General features: G+C 41.3%; 1 protein-coding gene across 1 annotated transcript; it reads right to left on the reverse strand.

Moving 5' to 3' along the window:
- Positions 1–577: 577 nt before the first annotated feature.
- Positions 578–23613, reverse strand: pard6b (par-6 partitioning defective 6 homolog beta (C. elegans)). The gene is made up of 3 exons (XM_086026570.1): positions 23207–23613; positions 20539–20761; positions 578–5912 (listed from the first exon to the last, which is right to left on the reverse strand). The coding sequence occupies exons 1-3, from the start codon at positions 23267–23269 to the stop codon at positions 5002–5004; spliced, it is 1197 nt and encodes a 398-aa protein (XP_085882696.1). The 5' UTR covers positions 23270–23613; the 3' UTR covers positions 578–5001.
- Positions 23614–24106: the final 493 nt, after the last annotated feature.

The following is a 24106-nucleotide window of genomic DNA, read 5'->3' on the forward strand; positions in this document are numbered from 1 at the left end:
ACGGCGTCAAAAGGTGGTTGGGTTAATGCCGATAACCCTAAACTGACACCCCTAATTAAGATGTCTGGGGAATGCTTTACTGTAAATAGTGAACAATGCTTGTCTCCTTTAATTCCAGCACTTAAAATAAATAATGTAAGTGAATCATAACGCTCCGTAGTGTTTCACTTATTAGGAATGTGTAAAAAAAATGCGGTGTGGGACATTTATAATACATAAAAAATAATAATAATTATTCATCGAGTCCCAAATGGTTTGTATACATTTGTAGTTGCTGTTGCTATGCGGACTACAGAGCAACCAACTTGGATGGTGAGTTCATTGGTTTTTTTTAACTTTACAATTTGCACATCCTTAGGAAAAGAATGTTGAAATGAATCACGTCCGTTGTTGAACAGAACTAAGACCCAAAAGACGTGGAAAAACAAAAAACGAGTCACGTTGAAAGAACGTACTGTTTCAAAAAGCTCGTTCCCATTCTAAACAGGAAAGTCAAACGTCCTGCAGATGGCACCAGAAAGCCAGAATCTAAACGTAACCACCACTTGTGAAAAGTGAAAGTGAAAACAGCTACTAGTACATATTACTCTTTATTTTTATCCAGCTCCTCAAATCAACATTTACAGGCGTACATCTATTTATTCGTACAGCTCCAGTAGAGTCTTAAAATGTAGTCACTATGTGATAAAAATGTACATCATTTAAAGCATCGATATGAAAATACTGACAATCTTCATTACAAATCTATATATACCATAGCATTTATCTGGCAAGCAAACGCCATAGCTCAATCACTTCTTAAAAAAAAAAAAAGAGAGAGAGAGAGAGAGAGAGAGAGAGAGAAAATACTCAAATATCAAAATGTTCTGCTTTAAAATAAGAATTCACAGTATGAAAAAAAAAGTGTTTTCAAAAAATAAAAAAATAAAACGGTTGTTTAAGCCAAAACAACAGTAAGCTACTAAAAAAAATCATCTCCAGTGGTCAAATACATCTACCATGAGATTTTCTCAGACAAAAATAAAGAACACAAAAATGTACTGGTTATTAAAAAAATAAAGTCATAAAAAGTGTACAAAGAATGAAAATATTCCAGAAATTGACATGATTAGACAATAAATAACGGTGTCTCTATGGTTACAATCCCAGTGTCCTGTGGTGCAGTTAAATACAATAATTTAAAATTGATTTTGTTTTGTTACTGCTGGAATGACAGATGCCGTCACCGGTAGCAAGGGCCACACAAGGCCAAACATTAAAAGTGTTTCCAGTTGAACATAATCACAATCTTAACAGGCTCATGAGACTGCAATCATAAGGAAAGAAGCATTATGCAAAAGTGAAACTTGTGTGGATGTATGCAAGCAGGACAGACATTTCTTTTGAGTTTTTTCCTCAATGGGGTTGCAGGTGAGCTTGTGTGTATCCCAGCCAATATTTGGGACTCAATCCTGGACTGCCTGACAGTCAATGGCACATATAGACACATTTACATTCACACTTATAATTTAGTGTGCTGTGAGAAATCATCAGGTGTGCCACAGGATATTCTCCAATCCAACCTAACTGGTCTGAAAATTATTATACCCAAATATTGTGTCTTTGTTCGTCTATCTGTGCCAATGACATATAGTGACAGGCAGAACAATTAAATGCTCTTCCACAAGATGGCTGAAGGTGCATAATGAAGCTGTTAGTCACTTTTTTGTTCATTTTTGTTTGGTGGTGTGCCTTCTGATGTTCAAAAGTAAAATATGTGCCTTGGCTCAATAAAAGGTTGGGAAACACGGATTTAGAATCTTCAATCAACCTATTTTTTTTTTTTTTTTTTGCAGAGAAAACCCACACAAGCATGGGGACAACTTGCAAACTCCACACATGAGGGCCCGAGCACAGCTTTAAACCCAGAAACACAGTCAACCATGCTGCCGCAGGAAAAAAAAACAAAATCAAGAAAAAAATTGCTCTAGTTTCATCTTACATGTGGAGGCTGTCGAATTGCACACATGACATCAGTGGTCAACCATTTTTTAAATACATTTTTTAATCAGAGATGCAAGTAGACTTTTCTAGATTTTTTTAACTGAGTCCAAATCTGTTCTTGTTTTTCCTCAAGCACATTAGGTTTTTATAATATAATAAAAATGTAAAATATATAATAGAGTAATTTTTGCAGTAATAGTTATGAATTCGGGTTAGGCTCAGCAACAGGTGGACTGTTTCTCTTAAAGTGGAAGTCAACGCAAACATTTTTTTTTTCAAGAATATGTTCTATGCAAGCCCACTAGTTCAAACAGGGCATTCTGATAAATATTGTGTTTGTGGAATAAGTGTTAATCCACTCGTTTTTACCCATCGCTGGGGGCATCCTTTTTGTCTTCTGAAAATGACATCACAACTGCTCACAACGACCAATCACGGCTCAGATTCAGAAAAAAGGTCAGCCATGGTTGGTCGTTGTGAGCAGTTGTGATGTCATTTTCAGTCGACAGAAGACAAAATGGCCGCCCCCGGAGATGGCTAAAAACGAGTGCATTTTGCTGCTTAATTTATATTCCACAAATGCAAGATTAATCACAATGCCGTGTTCCAACTAGTGGGCCTGCTGGGAACATATTCTTCCGCTTTAAACGTCTTGGCTATAATTGACAACGCATGATAAAATCCATATTGCACAAGCTTATAGGTCAAACTTAAAAACAAAAAATGAAAAGATCTCAAAAATCTGATGTGCTAGGAAAAAAGTAAAGGCATTTTTATATCAGCGTCAGGACTATATTTAGGAACACATAAAACCATCTCTGATTAAAATTTGTTATTGACCAGTGCATTTGTCAACAACACAGTGTAAAAGATGTGGAAGACAACGTAAAACCATTTTGCCTCTTTAAAATATGACAATTTATATTTGACTTTATTATCTGGGGTCAAAATAGCCTCAAAAAGACAAATAAGGTTGTGTGTTACAGCGTTGCTAGCAAATGTTTCAATTGGGACGCAATACCCGTTATGGAATGTGTCAACTGTGGCCTTGCAAGAAAATGACCCGAAACATTTACTGTCCAAAGAGTCTAGATCCAGGAACTACAGGTATGTATGAAAATATTTGTTTTTTTTTCCACGCATGCAACAGATTGCATGGCCCTTGTCATGGAATTGGCAGCAACAGGAGCAAATCATCCAAAATATAGTAAACCCTCAAGATTTCAACTATATCCAGAATGTTCGGGGGAGGAGGGAACATGTGGTCCAACTTTCTTCAACAAAGCTACATGGGACTCTGATCGTAAATTGATGATAACTATTTTTTGTAAATGTAATGTAAACATTTTGTAAATGTTATATATAAATATATATTATATATAAATATATATATATATATATATAAAAAACATTTACAAAAAAGGGACAAAAGTGAACCAATAACGGCAAAGAGCAAAATATACTCTCAATCCTTGGTTTTTTTGACAGTAACATGCCATAGACACATTAAATTAATTTAATTAAATGCAGAATACATCTCCTTAAGGTTCCACTGTACTGTATATAAATACAGGCCTGATTATTGGAGATTTTTCACAGGTCAATAGCTGGCTTGAGCTATTGTAATCAATCACTTCTTGATTCATCAGTCATTAAAATAGATAAAAAAAAAAGGTTGAAAGGCCCAGACTTGTGTTGTCCTTGAATAAAAACATTATCATCACTGTTGTTATTATTATTACTATTATTATTTTTGCAGAAGGCAGCCTTGGTCAGTGACTTTTCTGCAATATTCTTGCGGACGATTGTCTTGCTTAAAAAAAAAACAAAAAAAGTATTGTTTGTGTCCATGGGTGTGTTGCTGGGGAAACACTCATCTGTTTGTAAGACACAAGGGCACGTCAGGGCTCGCTTCTGCCCTCTCGAGGAAGCTTGAGAGTATATACTGTATATACATATATATAAATACATACATACATGTATGCATACATATATACATATATATATACATACATATATATTAAAAAGAAAAATTAAGTGCTTCAGGAGGCCTGTCAGGAGGTATCCGGATTTAGAGGGCGATTTTTCGATGCGGTGACACCTTGAGTCATTTCGTGTGTGTGTGTGTGTGTGTGTGTGTGTGTGTGTGTGTGTGTGTGTGTGTGTGTGTGTTGTGCCCGCATCATCCTCGGTGCTACAATGGCACACGCGTGGGCACTACAGTCTGAGGTTTGGTGTTTTTCGTGTAAATGTTAGGACGCACAAACATTTAAATACGCTTTGTGTCCAGATTCAATATTTACATGTCATTGTGCTTCTCCGTCAAAGTCGTTGGCGTCAGTGGCTGGTCCGTGACTCCCTCTCAAAGTGTCGCTCAGTACGTTTACATGCAGTTTTGTTCCAGCTACTGCTACAGCTGTGAAATGGACTACTTGCGTTGTTGTCCTTGAACGGGTTGTGACTTCAAGCAAATTATTGGCCACTGCCATACGTGGCGCTATGCCTCCTGTACGCCTCTTAGTAGTGGTCTTTTTCTGGTTGATCTAATATGTCACAAAATAAATCAACAAGCAGACAGGTGAATAGTGATTTGGACAGTGTTCCAACTCTGTATGCTTGGTACACGCTGTACACTTGTTATCTGTTTTGGTAAGTGGGACGCATGAAACCAGATGTTCTTCCTGGTCGACCGGCTACTTGTCTGCCTCCCAGTCAAAGCATGTGCACATCGTCTTAGTCTGGCCTGGTCTGATTTGTTTGTTTACATACTGTAATTACAGTAATCCGCATATATTGGTGGTTCACTCCTCACAAACTCACCTATACAGTATTTTCCGCGCTCTTTCTGAAATGCCATCAAATGCCACCAAAGACTTGTCAAAACAGGAATTTGTGTCAAGGAAGTCTGTTGAAGTGGGTTTTCGTTTCTTCAGCCGGGCTAAGAAAAAGTATTTTGTTAACATTGTGTAAACGTACTGAGTGTGTGGAAGTAATCAAGTGTTCGGGGGCATTGCGGGTCTACAGTGTTATTACAGTCCCGTCCTCTTCGAGACTCCGCCTCCTTGTGGTTCTGTCAGGCGATGGCGTGGAGGACCCGACCTTGCTCAGTGAGCCGCTGCTCCCGCGGGCCAGCACGGCGCCGTTGAGGGCAAGGGGCGGCGGCGAGGAGGACGCTCGCAGGTTGAGGTGCGGCTCGTAGCGAGGCAGCGGCGGCATGCTGTAATTGGACGGCGTGCGGCTGACGGGCTCGGCGTCGCCCCCCGCCTCGATTACGAGGTCCTCGTCGTCCTCGTCGCTCTCGAGCTCACCGACAGGGAAGTTCTGGATGATGTGCGAGGGGGCGGAGGAGCTGGTGCCGAGCCCGGCCGACGAAGAGTAGCCGTAGTAGCTGGCCCCGCTGTCCGAGGACCGCCCCGAGCTGCCCGACGCCGCGCCCCCGCCACGGACAACGTTGTTCCGCTGGTTAGCCGGCTTCACGGTGATGATGAGGTTGTGACTGTTAGCGATCATCATATCTGTCACTTGGTCCAGAGACTTGCCAGCCACCTCGATGCCGTTCACCTCCAGAACCTCGTCATTCACTGCCAGAAGGCCCGTGCTTTCTGCCAGGCCGCCGGGAACCATCCGGGAGATAAAAATGGCGGGGACCTTCTCCAAGCCCTGCGGCGTGACCCGCACGCTGGAGCCGTCGCGGATGTAGAAGCCCAGAGGCTTTTCCTGGCCGTGCTTGTACAGGCGCACGCGTCTGTGCGTCTCGGGCAGGATGTCCACGTCGATGATGGACGAGACGGGACGGAAGTCCCTTGGGAGGCTGATGATAACCGGCGGCTTTTTCCTGTTGCCATCGGGTCGGAGAAGAACTGCCGAAAGAACTGTGTTTTTCTTCCTGGTCAGCGAATCGGTACCAAAGGTTGTATAATCGGCTTCCTCTGCACAATGAAGAACACAAGGGCAGGACAGAAAATAAACAATTGTTATTGGACGCTGGTGTATGCTCCATGTCAATACACATGATCATCCATCTATCAATTTTCAATAGTGCTTGTCCTCTAAGGGTGAGCTGGCCACAGTTGCCAGCTAATTGAAGAGGACATATAGACAAACAATCATTCACTCTCGCATTCATACCCATTCACAACTTACATACAGTCCCCTCTCAAAGTTTTAGAACGGCAAGGTCAATTCCTCAGTTTTTGTTGTATTCTGAAGATACTTGTGTTTCAGATAAAAAGAAGGATATGAGACCAAAGTTCAGAATTCCAGCTTTTATTTCATGGTATTTACATCTAGATGTGTTATAAAATTCAGGATAGGGCACCATTCAGGACGTCTTGCGTTCTTTATTTGAAATGCTTTTCCAGGCCTTTACAGCAGTCTCTTTCAGTTCTTGTTTATTTCTGGCGGTTTCTTCCTTCACAGGGTTTTTCCTGCATTCAAAATTGCGAGGCGGCCGCCTCCAGCTAATTGTGTGACCGGCTACAGCCAGAGCGTTTGATATTGCTCAACACAGCGCAATTGATGACCCTCTGCGGGAGCAGCAGCGTATTTTAACTGCAGTTGCAGCGTTCGCCACTACGGAGGCGCTATATCAAGTCTGGCTAAACCAAGACTCACGAACCACTCATAGGCCCTTAATAAAGGCCTTTTTACTGTGAACTTTCAGCGCGCAGTTGTCAACACCATTCATTGTGTATGTGGTGAGGGGCAATGCCACAAAATGGAGCGCTGCTGGGCGGCGCTGCACGTACTCTGACGTCTGCCACAACGGCAAATCCCCTTGGATTGAAACATATTCTACTTGACGTCGTGACATCAGAAAGCGTTTCTAATAAGAGAGGCAAGTTATTTACTGCTATTTTGGCTGACTTATTTAAACAGTCATGGCACGAGGAAAATGGAGGAAGCCTTGGTAAATATAGTGCATTTACTGTATTAACAATACAATACAATTTTATTTATATAGCGCATTTCATAACAGCTAGAGCTGTAACAAAGCACTTTACAAACAATACAATAAATAGAACAAAAACAATAAAATGCTGTGATACATGTATTAATAAATATAGATATAAATAATATATAAAATATAAGTAAAAATATAAATAAATAAAGACAATAGATTGACATAAAACACTATATAAAATGGTTTTGTAGGTTTTCATTCTGTCGAGTTGTTTTACACATATTGATGTCAATGTAAATACATTGAAATAAAAGCTGGATTTCTGAACTTTTGTCTCAAAAGTTTGATCTGAAACCAAAACATCTTAAATATACAACAAAACCAAAGAAATTGACTTTGCTGTTCCAATACATTTGGAAGGGACTGTAGTTTTGAATAATGAACCCCGAGCTTGCGTGCCTTGTGGACTGCACATTATCCAACAGCCCAAAGCGCTGTCCTTCATCATCACTCTCAGACATTCTTAAAGGCCTCACTGACTAGCTTGTCTCGGGACTGGCATGATATAATTCATATTCAACAATTCGGAATCTGTTTTCATGTCAGTGAGGATATATAGTAGGTGTCAATAGTTAGTGTTATTGGTTGTCTCATGTTCCATGTTCCCAGTGATTGATTGGCGATCAGTCCAGGGAGTAGTCCACCTTTTATCCTTCTTATCCTTATAAAGTCAGCAGGGACTCAGCCCAGTTCGTTCCGCCGTGACCCAGGATATGGGTTAGAGAAAATGGATGGATTTTGAATTAGATGGGACAATCAGAAATAAGCTACAATGGAATTCTGTCAGCTGCTGTCGGTAGTCCAAAGTACTTCTTGGATATTTTTGCAAGTTGCCCACACCCAATACAGCTTTTTGTGTTGTCATTGATGAGCTTTTGTGGACTTTAACCATGCAGAGCAGGTGAAATGGTAGAAAAGGGAGGAAAGTTCGCTCTCTACTAGTTAACTCGAAAAACAGCAGCTAAATATTAACAGCTGTATAAGTTCCACTCTTTCCCGTCAACGCCCAACCTGTGAACATGTCCAAGTCATCTTGGATGATGGATTGATTCAGGTGGCGGATAAAGAGTCACACTTTAATTGAGCATTGTCATTCATTTCTTTGCTACATTTCAATGCAAATCAACAGCGCCATAAAGAGGCATAATGCAAAAAAGGTTGGTCTGATAAATTAGTACAGTCGTGCACAAGCTACACTTCTGATCATATGAAACAACTTGCTTTTCATGCCACACATCCCTCTGTGCGCGGCATATGAAAGGTCATTTGGAAAGTAGACCAAATTAGAGGTCGATGTGCATCACAGAACCAATTGTGGTTGACTTTCAAGGTACCGCTGTACATTCAATACAGCTCATTAAAACAGATGTTACGTATTCAGACTAATTGTCTCCAGAGCGCCGAAGCAACCTCGATTCCTCATCTAGACAAATTATGCTCTTTGTGTCTGTGTTATTTTTAAACAAAGATCTAACTATTAAATCAATTTGTTCCACTTTTACTTCTCTCTTTTATGTTTTTTTTGAAAGTCTAAAAAAAGAAACACTGCCCTCATGTACCTTCTTTAAATAGTATCCCCATTTGCCAGAGCACCATACAGACCATCTTGACAGCACAGCTGTGTCATTAAACTGCTGTGTAGAATTTGACCTCTCAGTCATTTAATACACTGTTCATGATAACCATATAGACGTTATAGGTGTCTATTCAAGTGTTTTTTTTTTTAGGGGGGGGGGAGATTTCCACTCTGTGATAGCACCCATCAGCAGGTATTTTATTTTGAGGCAGGTTCCAACCCAGTCTTTTAGCCAAATTTTGCAACTAACTTGCCAATCACTGATAACCAGCTGCTATCATTGGGTGTTTCATTCAAGCAAAGAAATTAAAGTGTTCTGTGTGCTTGTTGTTGTTGAAAAGCACTAGCGAACAAGCTGACAAAAGCAACAATGGTCTCCTTGGTCTCACAGTCCTACAGTGGGAATTTTTGCAAATTTATGTTTGTGGGAGATGAGGCGAATGTTCGGTTCCGAGGCTCCAGTCAGTGTATTGTTTACCTCAGACCGACGTTCCAAAATGTTGCAATTTATCTTCTACAAGAACATAACTACTAAAGGCTCTTTGTAGTACTGATGAAGGCGGGCGGTCACGGGTTTTGAACCAAGCATTGAGAAGCTTCTCATCACCTGAAGGTGGACAACTCAATGACTCCAGTACCAGTGGCCACCCACAACGAACTCAGTGGCACACTCATCATGGTTATGTACAGGTCAGGTATTTGAACTATGCAGCGGCAGCTTGGACTCCCCCACACAGTTGAATGGAGTCAGCGATGAGCAACGGAAGTTGAAGCGCTGCGGGAGAAAATGACGAGCTGCCACCGGCACAAACGACCACGTGTGCACGTCAAGTCAAGCTTGGTCATTGCACTCTGCTCTGAATTAAAAGGACATGCCTCCTCCATCACAAAAGGGACGTCGAGAGGCAAATTTGCCTGAGGAAAGGAAGCCACTCTGGACTACACTCACGCTCTGCATGCATCATGCCTCAATGACAGCTTGCATAAAAGATGATTTCCACGGATGTGAATGCAGTTAAAGCACAATTAAAAACGAGACATTGAGTTACTGAAGGTAGTTTGTTACGTCACGTTTCACAAGCGATACGGTTCAGTTTGCAATAGTTTGGTTCAAATTGGTTGCGTGAAAACATGTTTGCGTTTAAGTGATGCATCCGTTTTGTAAATAGAGTGACATCCCACACTTTGGTGTAATCAACATTGTTTTAAATGATACTTTTTGTTTCAATGTAATGAACACAAAAGAAGGTGGAGTCACCCAAACACACAGCAGAGCGTTTTTAGTGTGTTGCACCCACCACAGGCGTATCTCATCGGCACCTCAACTTGACAACACTGGAAAGTATGGTGATTTGCATTGGCTATTCTGGGGTCCTTCACAATGGAAATGTATTCATTATGTGTGCCGAACTGAATTGAACTTGGGCTTTTGAACCTAGAGTTACAAAATATAAAAGTAAAGTTGATTATGCAGCCGATGTAAAAGGAAAGGGTAACATGACAAAGTAGGAACAGCTACATTGTTTGGCACAGACACATTTGGCACAAGCCGGATGACAATAGCAAGCGAGATAGCGAGACGTCATAGTATGGAGACCCAGTAGAAAGTAGACTTGACACCGATTTGATCGGCTGGATCGAGTCCGCCAATATGATCAGCTTTAATTTTCAGAAAGATCAATGATGTCACTGATTGGATCCGCTAAATAAGACAACATAAAAAAATATATATATTGTTCACTCTGGGACGTTCTGTGCTGCTATCATGTATGTTTGAGTCCAAAAGCGAATCTCTTTGTAGTCTCGTCGCATGTCTTGTGAGCGGAAAGCCTTTGTGCTAGCTGATGGATTTTCCGCCTCCATTAGTGATGGGCATGACAGTTCTTTTAAGTGTACTGAATCATTAGAATCAGTTCACCAAAAAGAACCGTTCAAAAGAGCCGTTCACCGAATCGTTCGGAATGTATTTTGTTTAAATTTAAAAAATACATAGAATCTGCAGTATGTTAATTATTAACTTTTGCCCGTACTAGCATTAACGTCGCCATAGACACGGGCGCGGCATATCTACCTACTGTTCATATCTATAGTAATGATGGCAAAACCACTCAGTTCCCTGAATGTATGCATGGCTCAGCGCATTGAATTATTGAAGTTATGAGGATGTTAAACCATATGAAATATACTGTATGTGCGTTTTGTGTTGCGAGCAGTTTACTGAACGTGTGTCATATTTAACTGTCACATTTATGGTTGATTTATATTGCACTGTTTTTTAAATGCTATTTTTAAACAAACCGTGACTTTAGGTTGCCTGTAAAATAGTGACATCCCGCAGGTCGCGTGTATGTGTCCATTTGTGTGTGTGTGTGAAAGTAGTCCAACGTATCCAAACATGACTCATGGCAAGCCTCTGAGTAAGAAAAACACATACACACAAAGACAAGAAGTTGAAGGTTGTGGTGTTCTGGAAACAGTCGGGTTTGTTGATGACAAGCCCGAACGCTCACTACAGTCTGTGCCGAGGTGTTCCTGACACAGAGTGATACAACGCTTGTGTGCGCGCGCGCGCGTGCGCATGTGCGTGTCTGCCAGTTTGAGCTTGTGCAGATGAGAAAAAGCAGGGCGAGTGCAAAACACAAGACGTGAGAGACACGAAGGCACCAAAATAACAAATGCTGACCGAGGATGGGAATGAAGCATGCAGAGGTGATAAACGTTGAAAAGGCGTACATTCCCATGGGTTTGCTATTCCTGGTGCGGGCGAGAATACCTCGTCCTCCCAGCCCAGATAAAAGGCACCTTAAATGCTGCCGATAAGGCAGGAGGCAGAAGTGGAAAGATGGAGATCAGAGGAGGAGCGGCGAGGCCAAATGGGAACAAAATGAAAAACACAAAGAGTGGTTATGACCTGGATGAGGCCAGCCAGAACTTTAATGTGCCAAGTTGATGACAGTTTGATGAATTTTCTATTAAATCCTTAATTCAAGAGACTGTGGTGCTGATCATTAGGCTGCTTCTTATATAGTCCCACTCATGAATTCACAATCACAGCCATCACTCCTCAGTGATTACATAATTAGAGTTTTGGCAGGGTGCCCGCTCCCTGTTCGCCACATCGCCAATGAAGGTTGAAATAGGGAGTGCCGTGGTAAATATTTCCCACATTTGCCACTCTAGCGAAGGGCCAATTCGTCCGTCAAAATTGCTGTGGCTACAAAGTACAAATGTATGCAAATAATCACACAATTTTCTTCGCAGTACTGACAAAGTTGTTCCCCCCCCCCAAAAAAAAAGTCTATCCGATATATTTACATACGCCAGCACAGTGGCAAGGCTTATTAGCAAGCTAGCCGCCGTGTTGGGAAACTGAAGAGAAGAAATAAATATTTAGTTGGTTTCTGCACTAAAAAAACAGCATGGAATATGAGTTAAGCAGCAAAGTCCACCTATTTCTAGCCATCTCAAGGGGCGGCCATTTTGTCAATACTGTCGACTAAAAATGACATCACAGTTGCTTAGGGCTCAGGTAACGACCCATCACGACTCACCTGTTTTCTAAAGCTGAGCCATGATTGGTGGTTATCTGAAACTTGAGCAACTGTGATGTCATTTTCAGTCAAGTGGCAAAATGGCCACCCCAAGAGATGGCCAAAAACGTGTGGATTTTACTGCTTGACTCGTATTCCACAAACAAAATATTAATCAGAATGGCATGTTTCGACGAGTTGGCCTGCATAGAACATCAGACATTTTGGGTTGACTTCCACTTTAAGGGTTCATGTGCACAAACAAGGGGCCCAATTATTACACTGGTCAACACATTTTTACTACATTTTTTAAATCAGTGATGCCAGTAAAGCTTTCTAGAATAATTCTGGAGTCAAGCTGCCTCTTGATTGTCATTTTTCATTTTCAACAACACATTTCTTAACATTTCTTGCTTTTCACTTAATTTTTGCCCCTTTGCACATGCTTGTTTACCAGGTTCGACCCACCTCACCTAATTTGTTTTCATCTATTCTTTATCAGCTCTAAGCGGAGAGATTCTGACAGGCCCAATAAAAGAGGGCCCCCTCGCCTCCGTCCTTCTGTCAAAGCCACACTCCCCCAATGTCCAGCTGCAATTGGAGCCAGGTTTCAGGGGATAAAACTTTTGGTCTGCGCTTTCTTTCTCAACAACTCACCCGCTCTGTCTCAAGCAGTAAGTACCCCCTTTGGCTGCACAGCCAGGCTCTACAGAGAGTGTCCGGTCTGACCTGCTGTCCTGTCTAATCTGGCCAACAGAGCTGATCTGAGACTGGCCACATTCCACCCAAAATGCACCCCCTCGCTTCTTCTCCCCCACCCTTCCCAGCTTGGGCCTCACTCTACATTCCTCCCTCACTAATACTATTCCCGCTATCCTCCCCTCTCTGTCTCTAGTTGAATTTTAATCACATTTAGATTGCACTTGCTCTCCGTTCTCCACTCTAATTACTTGGCTTCCCTAAACAATGCCTCATACGTCAACACCCTCTTTAATAATGTTGACTCTCCTTTACTTTCTATCCTCTAGTCCATCCCTCCTATTAGGTCCTAACATGTGTTACTCCTCCACACATTCCTTCCTGGGGTGCTGCGAATCCATTGTTCCCTAGCTTATTACGTGTAGTACGGCAAGAGCAATTTTGGCACGTTTACACCAGAAGTACCAGTTCACCAAAGCAGACTTTCGAGGAATCCATAAAGAGTGTGACATCGGAGCGTGGCGACACAGTGGAAGACACCAATGAATTCAACAAAGTTGAGGAAGGCCATAGTGGAGGACATCTTCCGATTTGAATGTGGTGTATTACCAGCATGGAACTATAATTTCAATCATTGCATATACAGTCAAGCAACACTGAGCCCTACAGCAAGTAACTGAGCATCCCGCAGCCCCCAAATGTTTAGAAATGCTTATATCAATGGATTATACCATAAATGTACCACGAACTACGATCCCCAAACACCATATAATTTCTAATTCATCTTACATTAACCTAAAAAATAAATGTCTTACAGAGGATCTGATTTTGGGTGAAAAAAAAAAAACACAATGGTGTGCATGTCACCCCTTCTTCAAATGATCAGCTCATCAGCAAGATTTGGAAAAGACTGATAATGAGCCTGATGATTTGAATCAGGTGTGTTGCCGTCGCGATAAACTTAAAACCGGCTGGATTGTGGCTCTCGAGGACCGGACTTGGCCACCCTTGTAGTAGACACTGAGTAGAGCGAAGACACACATGCCACAAACTTTCCGTAACTTCAGCTAACAACCCGGGCTAAACATACTCCTCCACGACATACGAAAATCTTTGAGATCAAGATGCATCACTTCAACATACTGTACTTCCTTTACACCAATTACTACTTCCCTAGTTGCTAGGACCAGGTTTTAGAAAGAGTACAAAAAACTCACTTTAATAAGAGTTGTTCAGTGAATAGCTGAGGATCCACAGGAAAAAAACAAACACCATAGATGACTACATGAATAATGAACCGATAATGTACTACTCTACATTGTTATTCCCATCCCCACTTGAAAACCAAAATGGAAAAAAAAAAATCCTTACAACTTCTACCACAATTATGATACTTGCTCACACTTTTCCTTACATCACGTGCTGTCTTTACAAGGACATTTAGACTTTGCCCAACAAGTCATTTCTCCATTGTACTGTATATGCCCCCTTACTTTGACTGGATGACTCATTGGTTAGTGATTACCATGGCAAGCCCAGCTGGGATAAGCAAACATTCCTGTCTCTCCTGATAGCTTTCCTGCTACCTTTCTGGTGTTCCTTTCAATGACTGAAACTACATGAACTATCAAACAAACACACACCCTGACAGAGAATGAAAAGTGAGCAACCACCACAAGGATCACAGCTTGGAAACTGTAATGGATCATGCCCAGACCGAGACAAGACCTATTCTGACATTTCTCAGATCAACTTTGGGTCACCGATAGTGGTGCAACGGATCACATAAGTCACGTTTTGTATCAGAACACGGATTTTGAGTCACTGATCAGATCGTTTTTCAGATCAGCAAAAAACAAGATGAATAGAACTTTGTCTTCATTTATTTTATACAATGCTTTTTTTCCATAAAATTAAATAAACTCCTAATGCCTAATACGGCCGTTTAGGATTTAAGAACTAACATAAGCAGGATACCTTCTTATTTTATACGTGGTTACAGTATATAAAATAAACAAGGTATTCTGCCAGATATTTTGAGCAGAATATTTTCTTAAAAGAGTAAAAGTGTTTTATAAAATAAATGAAGAGAAAGTTCTATTTAGCTTGTTTTTTTTCCATAATGAAAAAGACCTCAAAGTGCAATTCAAGGCGAATTCCCTTCCTTTAAACATGGAGAGTGCATTACAAAGTAATCTAGGATGACAATATTGAAAAAGAAGTTAAAAAAAAAAAAAAAAAAGCCAAGAAACGGCTGTTGACTACCAGCCGGGCACTTGTTGCTAATGCTAACAGCTAGCTGCAAGCCACTAACACCGGAGACTTGTGCCACATCTTACAATGACGGTGTAATTAACTAGCAGTTTGTTAGCGTCCTAAATTAGCGACTGAATATGATTTTGGGTTGGGGTTGTGTTGATGTTAGTGGCAACTATGTAATGTCAATTAAAACTGCGATAAGGCAAGCCGAAACGTCAAAAATGGAAGCCAAGTTAGCCGTCAGGCAGCAAACTTCAAAGTAAAAGTGTACTAAGGTTATAGCATTAGCATCAATGTCTCAATGTATTATTTGGTAAGCTTTGGAGACGGCTTGTTTGTTGAATTTGTTTGCAGTGTCCTTGACATGTCTGTCTGAATGACAAGAGGCAGAAAAAAAATTCCTTCATCATTAATTTCAGGACTCATTTCGCCCCCGAATTGCCATAATATATGAGACTTATGTGATCCATGAGGGTTTCCAACTTCCTCTGCTGCTATTATAGTGAATATGGATTAACCACGTTGCCTTAATGTGAACAGTTTTGTTTTTTCGTCACCAACCAATCTTTCCATACCATCGTGCCCAGCCTAAACTGTGGTGCTTGATACGTAGCTACGGATTACGGATCAAAGATGATCCGTTGCACCACTAATCACCGATGTCACAGAAATGGCAAATAAATTAAAAAGGGATACAATGAATTCAATAATGTGCGCACCAAGCAGTACATTTCAGTTTGGTTCAGTGTGTTACATGTTTACATTGCTAAAGGTTGTTAAATGGTACCACATGGTATTAGTAAAACGAAACTAGACTATGTTGAATAAGATAAGCCATTTGCAAACATCTGCTTGTACTTTCGAAAACAATGAACGAACCAGTAACTGATTCAGTTTTTAAAAAAATGGTATCTGATTATTCGATGGAATAAACAATAGTATAAATTGATTCTAAAACGTTTCAGTAGTGACAGCCCTAAATTTTAATTTTAATTTATATCGGCCATCCTTAGGTCCCAAATAATCTCTGGTTTTGAATGCCTGTTTCACAATTTCTGTATGAATGGATATGTGTAATTAGGAGAATAATTCACACATAAACCATTTATGTCACTCGTAATTAGGTAATGCTGGTTCTATTCATGCGCACACACACACACACACTCACACACTGCCCAAATACAAGACAAGAACTAATGTTGGAGGAATACAGCTTTTGTCCTTAGAGCCAAATGTTGACAGTGCAGTTCCCAACATGCTTTGCAGCTCCTCTAAACATTGAAAAACCACTTCGGCACTTTAAATCCATCCGTAAATGTGTCTTTCTCTACTGCTGCCATGACGACAGGTAAACAGCGGGCACCTCATGGCTGGCACAATAGTCACTGACTCATTGTTCACGACTGTAAGGTTTGGCTGGGAGGGTTAGCAGTGTTGGCAGAGAGATATCAGGAAGAGTTGAAAGCATTTTTTTTCATAGATATATATAACACGCTGCTACTTGCTGGATGACACTCATCAAAACAAGAGTGCCAGATCACAATGCACAACTACAAACGACACACACTCAGAGACACACGTTAGTCCATCCGCACCGGCAGAAGAGCGAAAACCCGGGAGTCGGGACAGAAATTTTCTAAATTTAGCCCTCAAAATACAATTCCAAAATAACCTACGGTGCCAAGACTCCATGCTAGCCAACACGCAACAAAGAAATATATTTGAATCGTAGGACTCCATACGAATGGCAAAGTGTCAAAATTGGCCTACAGTGCAGGCTTGTCAAAGGTCCACTCTTGCGCAATAAGAGCCTTTTACATCCCATCCAACCACCCAGTACCTAATCACCCACAAGGGTTCAAAGTCTAAGTAGTGTTTAAAACCTGCTTAGGAACTTAAAACTAAAACTCTGATATGTTGCAGCAATTCAACACAACTTGCTTTAGTTGTTCTATGCTGTCGAAAAATAAGGTCATCTGGAAACAAAACACTCTCCATGTTCTGCCACATCTACTACCAAAAGCATATAGATCGTAAACAACTAATACACTAATACACGCTTTATATCACCATGTTTTTAACCAGAATCTCTATTTGTTGCAAACAAAAGCTGTTGTTCAAAGACATTTTGCACTTCAGTGGCCGACACTGTGATTGCCCGTGGGGGCAGACGCGGATTTAGTGTCTAGATTCAGAAAATGCTACAACAGCAAACGCAAATCCCCTCTGTACAAAAATTGGGCAAATGTTCTTTTAAAAGCCAGAGCCTGTTGGGGTGGTGCGTGACTTCTGCAAGGCTGCGTGAGTGTCTGAGAGTGAGCTGAGGTTGAAAGCACCTGCTGCGCGAGCATGCTCATTGTGTTTGTGTTTAACGGTTCTCCCTGCGTCCAATAAAAGGCTGAAAAGTGCATCAGCAACCGTGGTTCTCCTTTCCCACATGCTGAAGTGACGTCACACACAAGCAAACAAATATGCACAATGGCATCGCTGTATTTTTACTGGGAAAAACTCATAAAACGACCTCTAGAAAGAAACCACAGAAATCAACATTTGATGTTATTAACCTTTGGTGGGCCATAGAAAATAGATATGGTGGGCAATATTTAGCCCATGGGCTTTAAGTTCAACATAATTTAGAATATAAGCATGGGGAGGCAAAATTCAGACCTGAACCTCTCGACTGTGAGACGAATGTGAAAACCACTAGCGCACGGTTCTGCTTTATGGTAAATCCCAATTAATTTGAAACAGCCTCCTGGACTGGATTGGCTTGTTGTTTGGATGTGTACAACACAAGTTACTGATCTGACTTAAATGCCACTAGCCCAGTGTGTGTGCGTGTGTGTGTGTGCACAACATACATGGATAATGACGAGCGGCTAATCAAGAATGCATCCAAAAAGCCTCTGTACCATTAATCAACTGCTCTCAACTATTCGAAGTGAGTGTTTGGGTTCTTCTCCTGTGTTGTCCAACAGTTACAGAAAGGCAGGGCTTGTGACAGATGTACCAACTGCATGTGCGCGTGTGTGTGTGTGTGTGTGTGTGCGCAGGTCTGAGCTACAGCAGCAGGGTCCCAGCGTGGCGCTCATGTCTGGAGCGTGTAATTGAAACACGGTCCCACGCAGCGCAGCACACTGACCCCAACTAATCTCCTTCATGACAAAGTGGCTTAGCTTCTATAGGGTCATATGGCACAGTGGCGCAGCTTAAACAACGACATGCGGACAACCTAACAAAACTCGAACACTGCATTGAACAGGTCACAAAGAGTGACTCATCCATCCATTACCTATCGTGTTTGTCTTCATTGTTGTCAGGCGGGGTACACCCTGGTTTGATCGGCAGCCAATCACAAGTGTGCAATAAATACTACTGCTACTTTTACTACTACCACTTCCTTTACTCACTGAGAGAGCTGAGCAGCAGAAAGCTAATTACTTGATTTAATTACTACATTGGTTGTCACAGCCAGGCTTGGAGTGTAACGGAATACACGTATTATATACATGCACTACGTATTCAGAATACAAAAAAAAATTACAGAAGGAAAAAATAAAAACAAGACATAATCAGATTACAGGTACATTATTAAAAATGGGATTATTTTGTAGGATTACAATTTCCACGCATATAACGAGACGCCATCAGACAAGTTATTAATATGAGCCTTGAGCGCAACAAGTGGATAAACTGTCACAATTCGTCTATTTCAAATGGGGCGCCTTAATCCACTCGCGCAGTCGTTTCGAGCAAACGGGAGGCGGGTGAACTTTCTGTGAAGTGTCCTCCAAACACGGCCAGTTTGAAAGCAGGCAGCGCGGAAGAAAGAGTGATTTACCTTAAATAACATTTACAAAGAAAAGTTGAGCTGTCGTGAGGACGGACAGCTATGCATGGCGGCGCTATATCTGGTAGGCACTGTACCTTTAAAATAAATTCATACGTTTTTGTCTAAACCTGTCATTGGGATAAAAGTGTTTTTTCGCGGTTGAGCATCACGCATCGTCATCATCTTCGTATCATAATTATGGTGCGTGTGTGAACGCACGCATGCACAAAATTTACAACAGGTGTCACTAACATTTTGCCCGTGGCCACCAGATAGCCCCCAAGGACCATTTGAGTAGCCCTCTTCCAAGAATAGCTCACCTTTCTGTGTGTTGCTGTTCTTAAAAAATACAAAAGACATATCAAATAAGTATGCTGTATTAAATCTTTGTTGATGTTATTCTTTTTAAATCACACTTGCATTGGCTTGAATTTGGTCATAATATTTGAAAAAAATATATATAGTACCGGTCAAAGGTTTTTGTAGCCAATAACCAAATTGAAGCGCTGGTGGAGAAAAGCTAGCGGAAGAAACAACGATGAGGGGATGAGTTAACCCGAAATAATTTGAGCATATTTGCTACTTAAAGTGGAAAGTCAACCACACATATTTTTTTTCCAGAATATGTTCTGTGCAGGCCCACTAGTTGAGACAAGGCATTCTTATTCATATTGCATTTGTGGAATATGAGTTAAACAACAAAATCCATCCATTTTTAGTCATTTCTTTGGTCGGCCATTTTGTCACATCTGTCAACTGAAAATGACATCACAGTGTCTCAGGGCTCAGATAACGGCCAATTATGACTCAGCATTAGAAAACAGGTGAGCTGTGATTGGTCGTTATCTGAGCCCTAAGACACTGTGATGTCATTTTCAGTTGACAGAAGTGACAAAATGGCCGCCCAAAGAAATGACTAAAAATTGATGGATTAACTCTTCGTCCACAAATGCAATATTTATCAGAATGCCCTGTTTCAACTGCATAGACCATATTCTTGAAAATAATATATGTTTGGGTTGCCTTCATCTTTAAGAAGTGGTTATCAAACTGGTAGCCCTTAACATTAATCAGTACCCAAGAAGTAGCTCTGAGTTGGTGACCCGATTTACAATATCCCCGAGGCAGCCTTGTAAGACTGCATAATTTAATGTAAGAGCATTATGCACACATGCTGTAGTAGGTTCCACTGTTTTGGTTAGCTTGGCTAAGTTAGTAATCGAGTTCTGCTGGGATCACTCAGATACCATGAAGAGTAGGATCCCAAGTTTGTAAATTGCCATTGTACGTGGGCACAAGACATGGTTAGGGCAATTATAGTTGGCCCCTATTAAAAGGAGGTGTACATCTAGGGAGAGGTAGTGTCTTTAGAGTGGATGGAACAATTTGGGGAAATGATTTGTTTGGCATAATTGTCGGGCCCTACCTGACATAACCGACCAAGGCGGCAGTACGTGTTGAATATGATACGATTGCCTGGTTGCACGTTCCGTCAACAGCATGCAGTCAAATGAGCAACAATAGCACGTTTCGTCTTGTGACATAATAGTGTTTTCCTCCTCAATGTCCAAGCCTGTAGTTGACAAGTGTTCAATTGCAAGATGCAGCTCAAGCATCAAGTCTGCATTTCAACAGGAAATTGGATCTAAGATGAACAGGTGGAACTTGTTGCCTATTTTTCGTGCATTCTTCTTACCTTTCCTCTGCAGGAAGAGCCTGAGGAGGGGGCTGGCGGTGGAGATGGCCTTGTGGTAGTTGTCGTCATTGTTGATGGGCAACAGGTCACCGTGCACGTCGGCGTAGCCCACCAGCAAGTCCACATTGGGAATGCGGTGCACGTGTTGCAGGAGGCCGTAGAACTCATCAAAGCGGCCTGGCTTTGACCGATCCAGAGAGAACCGGCGAAACTCTGCACCGAACTGTGACGAGGCAGAATAGGGGGACACAATGAAAACATGGACCTCAAAGGGATACTTTACTAATTTGGCAATTTTCAGCAGTAAAAAGTTGATATTTTGTCTATCATGAATTTGATAACATCCTTATTTTTCATATACAATGAATACCTTAAAATCGCATTTTGCTACTTGCTGTCAACTGAAAGTGACATCACAGTTGCTCAAGACTGAGGTAAAAAAACAATCACATCACACCTCTTTTGGAGTTTTGTCATGTGACGTACAAAAGCTGAGTCGTGATTTACTCATGTCTTGTTCAAGTCATTCCTTACAGAAAGATTTAACCTGACGGACAAAAAAAATGTGCGCAGCTCGGTAGAAAGATCAATGACTATCTATCAATTTAAGTGGCTAAAACTCTCAACATTGAATATTTCATATATAATTAGAAAGAACATATTGAGTTCATCATATTTATTCATGAAATTTGTACTGGCCCAGCATCAGTGAACTTTAGGTGGCCCAACACAGTCACGTAGTTGCCACTGTTTATGTGGAACCTTGTGGCCTCTTCTCACAATGCTACTTTCTTTAAGCTGAAAAGGTTAAAGCTGGGGAAAAACGTAGCGGTTTATAGTCCGAACTTTACAGTACACAAAATACTATACACATCACTGCACAGGTGAATAATCATCACTGTTATGTGGCTGCAGGTTCATTTTAAAAGCCCACCCAATCCACCCACATGGTCCACATGACACAGCACGTGATTAATTATTCATTTCAATTGCCGAGCATATGGTTAAAGGAAAGTGACTGAAGGTTTTATATTTCTTTAATTCAGAATTTCAGACATGTTTTTTTCCCAGTCGAGAATTCTCTTTCCTGGTCTTCCTACCTGGTTCCTATCAATGAGATAATGTTGTGTGGTACGCCTTTGACATTGGACAAAACTTTGTGGATTCAAACTGCTCTCATGCAAGAAGACACACGAGACCTTGGCATATTGCACGTCTTTTTGTGTGTGCATGTGTTTGTGTGTGTGTTTTGCAACACCAAAAAGAAAGTGCAGCTTCAACAAGTGGTGTTAGGAGAGAAAAATGCACCAGAAGTTACAGTAAGGGAAGTAAGCAGACTCACATTCGAAGCATCACCATCTGTTATCCAATAACCATCGCATCTGGCCTTGGTTATAAAGAAAGCAAGCTAATTAAGCAAATCAGCTACAGCAACTCCTTTGGGCAGCACTATTCTACAAAATATTGTAAGCCAAAACAATTAATCCATTAACTGAACAATCATTTCCTCTATAGTCAATAAAAGAAATTTTGCCAAATACCCATCCCAAACTACTAGCTTTCAATATTTTTAATGATATGATGGTATTTTCTATCATTTTTGGAAATGTTACATTGTGAATATGGCACTGAAGCTTTATTTCAAGAAAATCGCAAATCAAATCTCAATATCTGTCAGAAAAATAGCAATACATTTTTTTCGGCATAGTAACACATGCAGACAGGTGGTATAACAATACCCACAAGCATCTATTTTTCCTAATCTGTTAAAATTAGTTATTGCAGTAAAGTTCACCTCTTTCTTCTACTCTTTTTATCTTTGTATAAATCTTCATGCATCCACACTACCTCACAGAGGCCAAAGCACACACATGTAAATCCTTTTTGTTATTTCATTTTGTTTTGGTATTTAATGTTTTCAATTGCTGTTATTTTATTTTGTTAGTTATTTACCTATTTATTTTTACTTGATTACTAACTTATTTTCTGGTTCTATTTTAAGTTATATTTAAAATTGAGTTTTGGAAGTTGAATAGTATTTTCAAACACATAGGAACTTCTTTTTCTTGCTCTCGCTCTCTTTTTTTTTTAAGATACCTACTTACCTGGGCCCATCTATCCGTTTTAACAATCAAATGCGTCCCTTGACCTCAAAGGTTTGCCCACCCTTGGCCGAGGCGGACCAGATCGCGCCCTCCTTGCCCAAGGTGAGGCCGCCTGCCGCGGAAGGTGGCAGCAGCCTGCGGGCCCAAAAACACCTGTGCACTCTAGGAAAACAAGCATCAAGCGAGCTAGTTCTACTAGCATGTCGTCAGCGCCTTAAAAACAACAGCCTCGAACTTAAGTCAACGCGCCATAATGTCAACTCAACTTGGACTCTCAGTCAATATTTGGAGGGTGGAAGATCCAGGAGGAAGTGACAGGTGACATGACTCACCGAGGCGAGCGCCTTCAAAAACTTATCGCGGCCAGTCCGAACCGCGGTTATTCCCACCATTTTATGCTAGCCAGTTAGCAACCATCTCGAGTGAACTTTGTTTCAGCGTACACTTGCTCAATTGTCTTAACAACTTAGTACCGGGCACTTTAGCTGATCTAAATTAGCCTCGAGTGGACGATGTCAATTGCACCAACTAAAACCAACATGGACACAAGTTGTGATAATCACCTTACTCTTCACCTCCACGGCATCCAGAGAACGGTTGCTCGGCACTCGGTGGTTCTTGTTCATGTTTCGCCGCCGACCTCCGCTCGGGACCCAAAGAGCAGAATCCGTCCGATACGCTTCCAATGGGGGGCGGGGGTTTCGGTCAAAAGACCGTTCGGCGTTAACGTTTGTGTAGACCGTCGAAGATATACGACGACTAGCTACCGTCGAGCAGCCCCAAAACTCCTTAACTCTTTTGCCGTCATACTGGCTGGCCCACAGCCGGACACCGGTGCGCTGGTAGCGGCTACTGTTTTGGTGCTGTCGCCTGGTCAGACTCTGTTCTCTCTCTCTCTCTCTCGCTACGAGCCGTGGCGCTACAAAATAAAAGTTCCTCGGTGGCTGACTTCAAAGTAAGAGTGTCCCCGGTTTGGTTGCATTGCTCTACAGTGACATCTGGTGGACAAGTCGGCACAATAAATAGGGTCTCACTCATTGTCATCGCCTGCTACACAGTCTACCTGAGTAGTTGCCATCAGAGGTCCCAGGTGTGTATTTTGTCATTTGAGGGCCTAATGCAAACTCAGTCACCGGAAAGTGTGAAATTGAGAACATTGTCTTATTTCCTGACCTAGATGAAGTAATCAAAGTCAGCGATGGGCTGCCCATGGGCTCTAAGTGGGCCCTTGATTATTAAAAAAAAAAAAAAAACGAAGGGAAACTCCTGCAAAAAAAAAAAAACGGAAAAAATCCAAAATAAGAAAATAAATAAAATAAATCTGCAAATATGCCAGTTGGCGGGTGTTGGACCTGCAGGGGTCGACTATATTTTAAGTTGTAATATCATGTCAGACATGTCTTAGTTGTGGTTACTCTGGGTCTTTTACTGCCTTATACAGTACTATAACTTTACAGTATGTG

The sequence above is a fragment of the Filicampus tigris genome, chromosome 1 (assembly GCF_054856515.1).
Source record: "Filicampus tigris isolate MCC_2025a chromosome 1, RoL_Ftig_1.0, whole genome shotgun sequence".
In the NCBI taxonomy this organism is placed as follows: domain Eukaryota; kingdom Metazoa; phylum Chordata; class Actinopteri; order Syngnathiformes; family Syngnathidae; genus Filicampus; species Filicampus tigris.